We start from the raw sequence: 14200 nt of genomic DNA, 5'->3' as shown, positions 1-14200 counted from the left end.
GTTTCCTTTTCTCCTATTTCTATGATGTAATATTTATTTCTATTACGGGAAACTATTTTCCCTGTTGTTAGCTAGACAGTCTAGAATGATAAAATCAACAGTTTCCTCTATGTAAACACACATTCAACATCTAAAGGAGGACATGCATTAAAAGTGAACACACTCATGCACCAACATGTAAACAGTGGCAATTCCTTCCTAACCCCTTAAAAAAGTAATGTATGACTGAAAACAACAGCTTCTTACATTTTCAACACATCACATTCGCATAACTGTTTCAAATAACTAATGCTAACCTAATGGTCGTATTGTCCGTTTGTTGAAGAGTATTTGACACGATAAGCTCCAAGCTGCTACACTCATCATATAGGATTTGTTTGGTCCATTCAAGAAGGACGTAGGTGTCAACAGTTACCAACTTCTGAAATGTGAAAACGGTCTTACATTGCAGAGTCATGTGGTGGTAGCTTGTATATGACTGACCGAATTATAATATTCTCACCTTTACATAACTAAAGTTGTGGGTCACATTTTATCACAAATAAAGGGCATCAAACCTGTTATGGATATAATGATGAAGAAAAATACTTGAAGCTTCCCTGTTAGTAATAATTCCAGTCCATAACGTGTTAAGTAACAGCTAAAGATTGACTTAGAAATACATATATTCAGTCTTTCAAATTGTTTTTTTTAAGGTGCTTCCTCATCTGTATTTTGTGTGTTTTCCTTCTTGTCTCCCCAATGATTCACATCTCCAACCCAACACACATTGATTTTACTGCCCAAACAATAATGGGCGATTTGTATTAAGGTACCAATTAGGTTATGTTCTGTTTTCTGTTCTCTACTTTCATTTAGAGAACTGGTTTTGTAATTGTTTTGGTTTTAAATCAGTGTATATGATATATGGGGAAAGTCTGAGTCCTGACTAACAAGGCAATGAAATAAGGAACAATCTATTTAGTTGATTCCTGGACACCATCAAATGTAAGACACACCCCAATTTTGGTAATTTCATTAATGTGGCTAACCATAACAACACTGTCCTGGTTTCAAACACTACAGTTATGCTGTAGTAATGTAGTGGGAAAGCTGGGTATCATTGCTGCAGCTAAGACATGTAACATACCTCGTGTTTTAACTCGATGAGTCACTGTCAGAGTTAGCTGCAGGGGGCTCTGGTTTTTCCTCCAGTATCTGAGTAGTCTCGGGCTGTTTTGATAGTGTTGCTGTCATGTATGCACCTGGCCCTTCTCCCTGCGTATGCTCTATTCCTACCCTACATACACAAAACAACTTGCCTTCTAAAATAACTTTTCACACCAGTATCATATGATACAGTAAAGAATGGCGTAGTAATATGAGCCTTATAAATGATCTAAGAGTTTACCAATGATATTTTACTTTTCTGGCAAAAAAGAATTATAATCATTTAAAATTAGTACCTTGTTCCAGTTGTAATTACCTGGCACACTACACAGTCACCTAAATGAAAATAACTGTACTGATTAAATTACTATACTGTGCAGTTTATATTTATATAAATTTACATAAAATAGCCATATATGTAAATTATATTCCAAAACATGGCCCATGTATTTGTGATATGTATTCAACATACTTGAATTATGTTCATACCTGTACTCATGTCGAGCGAGGTAGCGCACATACTTCTCTGGAGGATCATCCTTCGCTCCATTACTCAAGGACACAGAGCGTACTGTTGTGTGTGAGACCTGGGTGGCTGGCATTGTAAACTCTACATAACAGTAATCTGCTAAATTTTCTGGAATCTGGTCATATGATGTCAGTCCCATTCGACACACAAATGCATGAGTGGTGTAAGCTCCTGAAATATCACATCATTATTAAGAATTATTTGAATCTGTATTTATCATGGTGAATGTGCTTACAGTTACAGCGAGTATTGGAAGTGACATGTGACACACAACCCAGTCATGTGCATCACTTAGAGTGTGTGCACGTACAGGGACTTCCAAATTACTCCCACTTACAGAACTTGTTCTTACAGGGGCATTGGGACTTTTGAATCATCCTATAGTGTGTGTGTTTAAGTAAATAGTGATTATATAAAGCATTGTATGTCCTATATCTTCCAGTATCTTGCTGTGTCATGTTGCATTTTTTGTCTATTTTGTGATGTACTTGGATTTTTTTTATGAAAGTAAGGCAAGGAAAATTGGATCCTGCTTTACAGGTATTTTGATGATCTGTCAGGTGAAGTGAGACCATGAAGATTCACAACAAAAAGACACATACCATAACTGAAATAAAACTGTATGATCCAATTATGTGATGGTGGTTACCTTGGCCTTCTTTGGGGAGTCTGCTCATGCGCCAAACAATGGCTCTGTGCTGGTGCTCGTATTTGGCCTGGCCAGATGTCACTTCAATGAGGGACTGCTCTAGTGTCTCCACTGCCCCCAAAAACCGCTCAATACCCTTCACCTTCCCTGTTCTGAAGTGAACAACATTAGTATATGTTATATGGGGACTGTTTGCTGTAATTCCAAAGCATACAGTAGCCTGAGTTAAGAAACTATATATTGTTTAACACATTAATTTAAGTCATAGTATAGAAAAGAAGTTCCATTACACTTGAATATATGTCTTACAGTGTGTGCAGTTTCTCTGCAAAGGCATGAACACAGTTTTCCTGAAACTTGAGGCTTGAGTATCTGAGAAACAGTACTGTGATGAATTATTGCATTCTATGAAAGGAGGGAACTTTTTAGAAATAATCCTGTACCATGGCATTATCCCACCACGTCACCATTCTATCAGTGGCTTGTCTTTGGACGCACCTCCTGTGTGTTGACTTCACAGAGCCGTAACGGAAGTGCTTCTCGACACGGAACAGATATATCCAGCACTCTGGGATTGGGAACCGCACCATTATGTCCTCACATGGAATCTGCCCCAGTTTGCGACTTGAAAAACCTGGTACAAGAATGTCAGCCTTGAGTTCTACCTGTGAACAAAATAAGTATTACTGACACAAGAGTTTTTATGATACTAAGTGAATGTATGTTACATATTACAGCGGGCCAGACACAGTAATGAAACTTGGGGTTCTATAAAAGGCAGGTGATTTCTTAACTAGATGTTCCAGTCATAGGACAAAAATGTTATGTACTGTTGAGCACATGGACATTGATCTCATGGCCATTATGAACACTCTAGACCTTTATAAGACCCTTGGATGCTAAGCTCCATAATATTCATTTACTTGCTTACTTCATAGTACATTACAGCTAATATGATTGTCATCATCAGTACCAATCTGATAGAAAATTTTCAGTGTTAAAATATGAAGCCAATAGGACAACACCTGAAGATGATGTATTACATCGAAACATGTTGTGAAGTGAATGAAAGCGCTCTAATGTAACATCCTTATAGTGATGAATGGCGCAAATTTAAAATTTAAAATTTTAACATTTGAATTTTAAATTTTAACATCTAAATATAGTTTTGTGTATTGACCTGAATTTTATTATATATTTTAACCAATAGGACAACTTGTGTTAGCAAAATTATTAAATAAAATTTACATTTATTCATTTAGAATACCTCATACTTAAAAATATGAGGCTTACCTAAAACTGAATTACATACCAGTTATGTGCTGTACTTTCAATTTCTCTACATCATTCATCTAGACTCATCAGCTAACAGAAGCTATAAAATTATCGATAACAGGAAAGATATTTCCCTGTCATTACAGTTTGTAGTGTTCATCAACATTGGTGTACATAAAACATATATTCAATAACAGCACATTCTCTTAGTAATATGACAGTACTTTGGATGCATTTCTTCACCTTGTTCCCTGTGACACACATAACAGCTTTCAGTTGAATTGGAAGCTCCCGGTTTCTGGGTGGGCGGACTCGGAAACGCATCAGCTCAATGTAGCATGCATCGGGTGGTTTGAACCTGTAGACAGAAACATAAAATACATTAATGATGCAATTAAGCCTCATTCATGAATGTAATTAAGAAAAGAAATGGAAATGGGTGGAAAGGGAAATGGGTGTCCCAGGTACAAGGTACTGCAGTCACATGTTAAAGGCCTGTGGTTTCAGAATGGTCAGACTCAGTATATTGAAAGTAACTTACTTAATGACCCGAGTCCGCTCATACTCATCCTGCTGCACACAGCTGTGGAACTCAACGTTCTCTAGACGGATCCATTCCTCCGTAATAACAGGGATGATGTCATGGCGGCCCACCACTTCCTTGCCCTGTCGCCACAAGTCATTAACGCCCAGCTCCACGTCTGGCATACCTGCAGCATAATCAGATTGGTGGAAATAAATAAAAAACTTTGTAAAGACATTGTTGGGTGACTGTTTTGTTCACTTTTCTCTTATTTCCTGACAGGACTTGTTGGCAGCCTGGCATTTCTGCAAGGACCATCAATGTAGGGAAGGGTTCAGACCAGACATACAGCCATATATACGAGTTCTTATACTGGAACACTTTTCACTCTGATTATCTAAAAACCATTTTCTTCTTGACTAAATCAGTGTAGAATAAAATAATTTAATTGCTACATAACAAGACCAGGAAGCAATGCACATACGTTCCTGAAATGTTTCTATATGCATAATTACGTTTATGTGAAAATGGAGGAATTATGTTCCTTGGAAACATTGCTATACAGCTGAAAGGCTATAAGGTGCAACAACACAGAAGACTACCACCATTAGTATTGAATTAAAGCATATGTTCAATGGTAAGAATAATGTAATTTAATGATTTGTATCCATATTATTTTATAGACAAGAATGTTCAGCCCTTAAATAAGAGCAGAATAATAAAATACCTGAAATTCAGTTACTAAGGGCTTTCATGAGTACAGAAAGACTGACCATATTAGAAATTAGTCACGGAAGGATTAAATGTATTGAACAAATTAAGTAAAATTACTTATTATCAACCACAGTAGTTTTATCATGTAAATAAAGTAGAAAGGAGAATTTATCACTACAAACTGAAAGGTAGAGGAGAACTGGAAATCATACGAGGGGGTGAATGTCAAATTATGAATACAACCCTTAGCACCTTCTTTGGTGTCGGTATTTTTAATAGCTGAATGGTAAATACAGCCCATTTTAAAGCTTAGAAATTTTCATAAAATTACATACTTGTACAATGAAATTTCATTATTACATCTGAGTCCATTCAGGCGATATTTTGTGTCACTGACATTACCTACATATTTTACGAGACCCTTACCAGCCAAGAAGCCAAGAAAGAACAGCCTGACTCTTGCGATTTGCTTATCAATGTGGCCATCCTTGTCCTGTTCCACATACAACTCGTCCACCACTGTGATTTGCACCTCCTCTGTCTTATAGTTGAGTGCACGATCACGATGTACTGAGAGTTGGAACAGCGCCTCCTCCACACACATGCTGAACTGCTTCATGTCTTCAAAAGTCTGTGACCCAATCTTGAATAACTGAGAGATCTGTAACACAGGTCATTATAATGAGCATATTCATTAATTTTTTATGGGCTATTTAATGATCCTGTATCAGTCGAATAAGTTATTTAGTACTGACTAGTATGGCTGACATGACTGATTTGATGAGTTGTAAGACACCTGTGAAATAAAAGTCTGTCTTACCTGTGGGGCATGCTCCACTGGAAGCCCTAGTTTCTTGAGGTCACTGCCAAATTCCTTGCAGCCCTCATAGTCCCCTTGTATGGCATACTGCGCAAACTTGCTCAGTTTGTTGGTGATACGTTCTGCCTTCGTTACCTGTCCCGGCCGCACTCCTGGTCGTTCCTTATAAAAAACATATTGCAGCTTCACGGTGAAGATCTTACCGTATGCATCAAACTGCTGTGCCCCTGAAAAAGTAATTTTACATTATATACCTGGTGTTATGAAAAGAACTTTGGGTGTATTCTGAGAAAGATTTATACATAAGATTCTTCACCAGTCTGCCACAAACTACAAAGTCAATTGTATCCAGGTAAACCAATGCTGTATAATATTTTATTTAAAAACTGAAAATAACTTTTTAACTAATTTCACTGTGATTTGACTAAAAACTGAGTACAAGTTCCAATCTGAACTAATCACATTGTTTTAACTTTTGCCTCATAATATTTCCACTTAATGGTGAAGAATAAGTTCTGCCATTTCTGAGAAGTGCAAAATGGTCTAACAATTTGGCTGTTTCTTGTTGCTTATACAGGCTCCAAGTGAAGAAGATGAACACATAAGTTTCACAGGCCCTGAATATATAACACAGCATACCTATGTCTGACACAGAGTAACAAGCTTGCAGTGGCAGCTCTTGAAATGGATCTTTGTCCTCCCTTGTGTTGAACAGCTGCAGCACAGGGTTATCACCTTGGTATACCAGGTGCACAAACACTTTTTTCCAAAACCTACAACAAAGATCAATTAAAGACGTTAACAACATACATATTTCTATATTGAAAATCTGAGAATAACTATCTTATTTAGTGAGAATTCAAGTTCAATGGCAGTGAGTATGAAGATGACAGCCTTCTGGGATACTGCACTGTGTAGTTTCATAGAAGTTGACTGGAGTTTCAGAGGTGCATACTGCCTTCATCATCAGGGTAATGATCAGTTCTCCCCTCATCCATAGGTCTCAAGCTCAGTTTTGACCTTGTCTGGCCTGCATCCATTTTTCCACCTGTTCTCATTGCCCTGATGATTGAGGCAGTAAGCACCTGAGAAACATCGGTCAGCTTTTATGAGACTGTATGGTATAATATCCCAGAAGACTGTCAAATTCAGCCACGTTATTTGGTGGTGTGTTCTGTCAGTGAGTTGTTTCTTTGGGGAGAAAGGGACTGTTTTACGAGTTTCCAACAATTTTATTTATAATGCCCTAGTTTACTGATGAAATCTCTAAATTATCAACTAAATGAAGTACAAACAACCACTCTATTATCAACACTGCCTTCATCACACAAAAAAGGAACTGTTGCAGATGTACTACAGGTTCAAAACCCATCATAGAACATTGCACGGTGGGAACTCAAACTATGTTTGGCATTTAAAACAACTTTTCTACTCCCATTTTAAGGTGGCATTGAATTAACAAAAGTGTATTGTAGCATTTCAACCTCTGTCCTGTTATCTTCTTTTTGTTAGGTTGCCTCAACTGCATCTCCCAGCCATCCCCCTGGTAAATGACTCGGGGAAAATCTTCTAGGGGTTGTGACACATCTTCATCAAACAGCGGGGTTGGTGGTGTCTCCTGTGAGTCCGTCCTCTGAAGCATTCCATCAGGCACCTCCGCACCTTCAAGACGCATTGCAGTACGTTACCATATTAATACTAAGTGTATAAAGAGATTCAAAGAAAATTAAACTTCTCTACTCTCTGTATGACAATCCTAGAGTTTTACTGCATTCTGCACTCACCTTGTGGAAGTGCGGGCTCCTCCGTAGCGGTTGGGATGGCAGTAGCTACAAGCTCGTTGCTCTTATCAAAGGGGTTGAACCTCAAACTCGAGTCTGCATTTTGAACAGGGCTCTTTGGTGGTGGTGGTGGTGGTGCAAGAATCGGCACAACTTCAGCTGATATGTGTTCTGCTGTAACAGCTTCCCCATTTTTAGGTCTGGTCACAGAACAAAATAAGTGACAGACACTTATCAGTTAAGAAGTTAAAGGTGTATATGTTTAAAACATCAACAATGTAAAAGTAGGTATATTATTAAGTTTATATCCTGCATTAGTGCCTTTGACAGTCACATGACAATTTATTTCATTAGTGTTCACTTAACTGACATTATTATAATGAATGATTTGATCGGGCTGTTTTTTCTGTAAGTTCTGTGTTCTGTTACTGGCAATATTAATGTAAGAATTTCTTACTTTTGAGCTACTAAAGCAATTTTAATGGCATGTAGGAAAATAAAATATATAAAATCGGGTAGAACTTTTAAGTATCAATGTTTTCATAGGGCTTCTTGGAATGGAATGACTGTTTACAAATTTCAGCAATTTATAATTCACTGTTTTGGTATCCTCATGACTTTGAGTGCTTATACTACAAAATGAAATTTCAATTAAATGATAGCATTAAAGTATTGACTAAGTGCGTAAGGTAGAGCTGAGATCTCACTTGATAAATATGGAGAAGTCAGGTTCTCCGTCGGACTCTGCCGACTGCTGTCGACTGAAACGTGCTGGTGTTCCCTGAGGCACAGGAGGGGGTTCATTCATTGAGAGGAATGCATCAAAGCTTTCTTCTGCCCCAAACCCTGATATCTTGGATTCTCCCCTTTCTGCAGTTACTGCTCCCCATGCTGGAATAAAATATTTCTGTTGATTAGTAGTTACACTACAATGGAATGTCTTGTAGTCATCCTCATGAGGCATCATGCTTCCGACCGATGATACGGTATGTGCGCTTCATGAGATGTTCGACCGGTGTATGGGACCGGTGCCAACCCAGCATCGTGAGGAAATTGGGGAGCTACAATGGGTAGCGTAATCCGGTCATGAAAGCTAGCAATGGCTGAGGGTTCGTCGTGCTGACCACACGTCACCTTATATCTGGTTGGATGATCGTTCATCTCTGCTTAGGCATGTGAACGTGAGGCCAGCAGTCAAGCCAGTCGGCTTTGGCTCTCAGATGGCTGTTACGCCAAGGATTATTATTATTTTATCTTAATTATTATGATATTTAACGTTTTTATTAATTTATTTGTTTGCTGTTTATTTGATGACACTGTCTATAGCTGTTCTCCATGGAGAAAGTTCATTTTAAAATAAAGGGTAAAATTATGGTCTTATATATATGAGTATTTCAAGTTGTAATTTCTTCCCAGAAGTACTTCTTTTATCAGGTGTCGGGATAACTTCACATTTCCTGTTTTTCTGTCACATGTTACACTAATATACGGATACGCTCAGATGGTTTTAGTGGAAGGATGGAAAAGGAAAGTGAAGATGGCATGACCTGATACAGGAATAAATTAGTGTACTCCCAAACGTGGAATTGAAGGACTGTGATGGGTATAACAAACTACAATGGTAATAAATGACAAGCTTTATAAGTAAGATGAGCAAAATTGGTTGTGCAGATGACTCACCTTCATTTCCAGACTCTGCTATCAGTCCAGAAGATGAAAAGGGGTCAAAGGGGTCACTTTCCACAACACAAACTTCTTGTCCCTCCTCTTTGGCAGCATTTTCAAACTTGGCTGCAAAAGCATCGAACTCATCGCCTGACCTGAGAACTGGATCCTCAGTTGCCTCTAGCATATCTGTAGCCATGAGGCTGTCAGGTTGTTGCTGCGCTGGAAATACAGTTGGCTCCAAATCCATGGCAGTAACAGGCAGGAGGTTTACCTCCTGTGGCTGTGCAGGTACCATGCCCCCGAAATCATCTCCTAACAGCAGATCTGCTGTACCAGTCATCTCGCTTGTCTGCGCTGCAGGAAGGGAAGAGTCAAATAACCCTAGTATATCTGCGTTTGTCTGCGGCGCTGTCACTGTACTGAGTGCTGGTGCATCACCATTGAAAATATCCATGATATCTTGCTGAGGTTCTGGTTTTTGAGTGGGTGGAGCTGGTCTGGGGGGTAGTTTTGGAGCTGAGGGAGCCTCAGCGATGGGCTCCTCCCCGAAGAGGTTGATCTCTGTATTGCTCGGAAATGCAGGAAGTTGTCCTGTGGTCACATCCGTCCCCAGGAGATCAGTAAAAGGAATATCTGGAGTGGGGCTTGGGGAATGCAGGTCGCGGATAGGAGTCGGACTTGGCGTTCTGGTGGCTTGGAGGCGGTCCAGAAGATGTGAGGACGTGGCTTCCATGGCTCCAGTAACGCTCAGTATAAGGTCTTTCGTTTCTTTTGAGGGAGGGATAGGTCTTGGAGGTGGAGGTCTTCTGGGGGGACCCCCCTTCGGCGTGCTGGTTCTGGAGGAATCCTCCGTTGCTGCGGTTGGGGTGCTGTTAAAAATATCCGTCTCCTTACAAAAGTCGTTTTCTACGGGCCCAGTCATTCCTGTGTCATCCAGCAAATCGAAGCCGGTTAACACTTTCGTCTCTGTCTGAGGTTGTAAAGCTGGGCTGACACCGAAGAAGTTGTCGGATGGAGGGTTCGTGATTTCGCTGTTGTCGAAGATATTTGTGCGGGCGGTGTCCGGTTCGGGTGCGCTGAAAATGTTGAGGCTGGCTGTTGTGTCCATTTCACCATCTCCGGGATAATCGAACTGTGCGAACGGATTCGTGGAGGAATTCCCAGAGCCGAGGAATGAAGACGGCTCGTTTCCATCCATGGAGCTTAAGAACGGGTTCTCTGTAGCTGCAGGAATACTGAAGTCACTGTTACTCAAGAAAGGGTTGGAATTTAATCCACCCCCTCCCCCACCAACAACTGGGTCTGTGGATCCACTATACTTCCCCAGATCTTCGACCAGGAAGGGATTGCCGCTTTTACCAGTTGTTTCGAAATCCATGTTGAAACAGTACGTTTGTGAAGAAGTTGAAAGTACGCCTACCCTAAGTCACCGAAATACTGTGATGGAACTAAGAACTCTTCGTTCTGACAATATTTCTGAAACGCGTACGTCAAATTATTCCACTTTACTGTCCAATTAGTTCTGACTCGAGGATTCTGAGTTCGGCTTTGCCCGGAAGTAGATTGTTGGCTATAGACGTGTCGAAGGGGTCGTCGACAATGTAATTTCCCAGATAATTATCCGAGTTCTCCAGGTGAGGTGTCAGAGTCTTCGTGTCAGGGACCACCTCGCTGGGCAGGTTCAGGAGATCCGGTCTTTCCGCCACGTTCTCTGGTTCCGGCTGTCGAATTATCACTGGATTTTCTGCCCGGGGGTTGAAGTCCGGGTCAGTGTAGCTCCTCTTTATCGAAGACACTAGTTCACTTTCCAGAACTTTTAGCTCAGCGCGTCCCGGCAACAGGTTATTCGCGATAGACGTGTCGAAGGGATCTGCGTATTCTAATGTGCTTTCAATAGCAGGGGTCAGCGGCTTGGCAGTCACTGGCGCGTTCTCCTCGACGAGGAGAAGATCTGGCTTGGAGGCTGGAGTCGGAACTGCGGGGATGACCTGCAGGGGCACAGGGATCACTGCCACGCTCTTAATTGCGAGTGTGCAAGGAGGTTCTCTGCGCCGGTCCCCTGAGAAGTCAGAGAACCTGCGACATGGGGTGGGCACTGCCTCGGTTTTGACAGAGGACGAAGCTGCTATTTCTTCTTCGCTCCGGGGATTGAATTCTTGGTCTGAGAGACTATGTTTCAGGCCTGAAGGCTCTCCTACTAGTTCGTTTTCTATTATTTTTAGCTCTGCTTTGCCGGGAGCCAATTTCTCAACGAACGAGGTGTCGAATGGATCTGCGTCGTCCGCTACTCCGTTATGCGTGGCAAATACGTCGGCCGGCTTCGCGTTTACGTAATAGGGTGTCAGGGGTTTGGAGATGCGTGTACCGTCCTCAGATCCGACAACAAGCAAGTCGGGACGAGCTGACGGAGTGGGAACGTCGAATGCGACAACCCTAGGCGCTCCCGCCCTTACGTTCAGTAAGTCGGGAACATCTGCCTCGGGTTCTTTTGGCCTTAGATCTTGTTCCTCGGCTCGTGGGTTGAAGTCCTGGTCACTGAGACTCCTCTTAAGGGTGCCCTCGACCTCTCCCAGAAGCTCTTTCTCCAGGAACTTGAGCTCTGCCTTTCCTGGGGCTGCAAGTATTTCAACCACGGAGGTGTCAAAAGGGTCGATTTCAATATCTGGAACTTCCTCCTGTTCCGCTGGCTGGATGGGATCGTGCCCGAGTTTCGAGAGGTCTGTGGTGCTCCCACCTAAAAGATCGCGGTGCCCTAGAGTCAGGGATCTCAAGCCTGTTTCCTCGACTTCTTCCTGATCCCTACCAGCGGGATCTGTGATTTGAATGCTGACTGTGGATACAACCCTTTCCTCGTCTTCTCGGGGGTTGAAGTCGAAGTCGCTGTCACTTCGGGACAAGATTCTCGCTTCGTTGATCTCGATGTCACTGCTGCCTAGAATCTCGTTCTCTATCAGCTTTAGTTCTGCCTTGCCGGGTAGAATATTCTCTGCGAATGAGGTATCGAAAGGATCGAGGTGGGTTATGTCAAGATCTTCGGCTAGCGCAAGTATTGCATTGTCTGTAAATTCCTGATCGTTAAGAGATGCTACCGACTGAGTCGGCGTGTGAAGGGGAGGTGGAGGTCGGCTAGGTCTGCCCTCGCCCTCTTCTTCAAATGCTGCCCACTTACGTTTTGGCTGTGGTTCGCTGCCAAGAACGATGTCAACGTCTGGAGATATCGGGAACGGAGGACCTGTCTTCTGAGGCAGGAAACTGAGGGTATCAGTATCGAAATCTTCCTCAGCGTCAAATGGGTCTCGTTCAGTCGGTTGGTCTCCGAGAGCAACACCAGCAACGGCTTCTCGTTCCTCCTGTAAGACCGATGGCTTCTTGGAGACAGATTCGGCTGCTAGGGCAGCGAACTCGTTCTCAAGGTCGTCGTCTTCTTCGACTAAAACAGGAGCCTCTACCACAGTGCTTGGCGTTGCGTCTGTTTCTCCGCTAGATATTAAGTCAAACTCCGCAGCGGCTGTGGATTCAAGTGCGCCGTCTTCTGAGGGCACGACAGGAATTGAGACCTCGCTGTCGTCTTCTAAGAGGCTCCTACAAGACGCCGGATATTCATCGAGAAGACTGGGCTCTGTGGCATCGTCTAGCAGGCTGTGGGCAACTTCCTGGGCGTCCTCGGCTTCCTGAGAAGCGTTCTCGTCGAGTAACAAGTTTACGTCTTGTGGACGCCTGGGGACCACACGTCTCCTTTTCCCCGCTACTGTTGGAGTGGTTTCGAGTCTTCCGGTCAGTACTTCAACTGCGCAACCCAAGCTGACGAGTTTCTTCTTGCTCTTCGTATGTTCTTCTGCCTCGTCTTTGATAAGTTTCTCGGCAATTGACGTGTCAAATGGATCGAAGCCGTCGTCCTCCTGAGTGGGGCTGTCTGGAATATACGCGAGTTTCACTACGTCTACGTACGAGGTATCGAAGATATCGTCGTCCGGCTCTTCTTCCTCCTCCTCTTCTTCGGTAGTAGCGACGGCTGGTTCGGCACCTAGGAGCTCGTCCGCTGAGACTAGCGTAGCCTCATCTTCAGGTTCATCAGGTGCAGGTACGTCGATTCCCAAAGATCCCTCCTCGAAGCCTACCCAGCGGTTCGATTTTTTCTTGTCTGAGGCGGCGGGTCTGGGCGCGGAAGTCGGAATCGAATCAACTGGATTGACTGGGCTTGGCTTAGAGACGGACGGACCGGGTGGCTTCCTGAAAAAGTAAAAAAAATTCAGAACCGAAAACTGTACACTGAGCGTGGACTTACAAAGAAGTATCTACTTCCGGTGATGAATTTTTACAGTTCTAAGAAAAATTTTTATTGTTACCTAAGTATTCTGGTTAAAGTTTACAGACGTTACAGAGGTACTTGCTGCCTCCATCATCAGGGCTGTGTGTGCCTGATGATGGAGGCAGTAAGTGCCTCTGAAACGTCCGGATTACACGGCGCAACAACCCAGAAGACAACCATCTTCAGACTCATCGCCGTGACAACCTCAAATCCTATCTCTCGTAAAATTATTAAAAAATCTTACATATGTGTTTATTTACTCGATTATTAACTTATGTGTTGTTTAAATAATTTAGATGTCATGGAACGTCGTCAAATGTATTAGCTGTCCACGTGTCTGCCAGCGAATTGAAGTTCAAATTAGAACTCTCACCTTTGAAAGTAGCTCTTGGACTTGATTCGGTCGAGATCCCCCTGAGTCTTCTTGAGGACGCTGTCTACCCCGGCGGTGAGAGCCTTGAATCGCTTCCACTCGTCGTTGTCCGAGGAGCCTCCTCCCTGGTCGTCCTGCTGAACTCCTTCGGAGTCCTGCTGATGCTCTCTTCGGTATTTCTCGAGTTCAACCTCGTTAAAGAGGTCGTCCTCTTTCTTATGCTTCTTGTTCTTGTTCTTCTTTTTCTTCAGACCTTTAGTTATCTTGTGCATATTCCACTACCAGCTCATGCAGTTTTCTGCAAACACGAAACAAAAACCACGTAAGTCTAATCCATTCGCGAGCTTGTTGTTCTGTCGCCACGCCAAATCTCAGGTCACGAAATTAAACGTAAACCTCAGGGCAACGTA

At 42.5% G+C, this 14200-nt stretch overlaps 1 protein-coding gene across 1 annotated transcript in view; it reads right to left on the bottom strand.

Annotated features, from left to right (window-relative positions):
- LOC110839144 (uncharacterized) overlaps positions 1-14200 on the bottom strand; it is a 43416-nt gene that overhangs the window by 11344 nt on the left and 17872 nt on the right. The window contains exons 5-20 of the mRNA XM_087354146.1: positions 13791-14088; positions 10618-13338; positions 9121-10529; positions 8148-8331; positions 7444-7640; positions 7144-7321; positions 6299-6432; positions 5660-5886; positions 5266-5500; positions 4144-4312; positions 3846-3960; positions 2826-2992; positions 2328-2479; positions 1639-1849; positions 1130-1279; positions 297-421 (exon numbers count right to left, since the gene is read on the bottom strand). Coding sequence (XP_087210272.1) covers positions 1138-1279; positions 1639-1849; positions 2328-2479; positions 2826-2992; positions 3846-3960; positions 4144-4312; positions 5266-5500; positions 5660-5886; positions 6299-6432; positions 7144-7321; positions 7444-7640; positions 8148-8331; positions 9121-10529; positions 10618-13338; positions 13791-14062 — 6513 coding nt within the window. The 5' untranslated portion in view covers positions 14063-14088 and the 3' untranslated portion in view covers positions 297-421; positions 1130-1137. The remainder of the gene's footprint in view (positions 1-296; positions 422-1129; positions 1280-1638; positions 1850-2327; positions 2480-2825; positions 2993-3845; positions 3961-4143; positions 4313-5265; positions 5501-5659; positions 5887-6298; positions 6433-7143; positions 7322-7443; positions 7641-8147; positions 8332-9120; positions 10530-10617; positions 13339-13790; positions 14089-14200) is intronic.

The sequence above is a fragment of the Zootermopsis nevadensis genome, unplaced genomic scaffold (genome assembly GCF_977971745.1).
Source record: "Zootermopsis nevadensis isolate Lab colony 2312 unplaced genomic scaffold, Znev_1.0 Znev_ptg000022l, whole genome shotgun sequence".
NCBI classification, from domain to species: domain Eukaryota; kingdom Metazoa; phylum Arthropoda; class Insecta; order Blattodea; family Termopsidae; genus Zootermopsis; species Zootermopsis nevadensis.
This window is presented reverse-complemented; position numbering and strand designations above follow the sequence as displayed.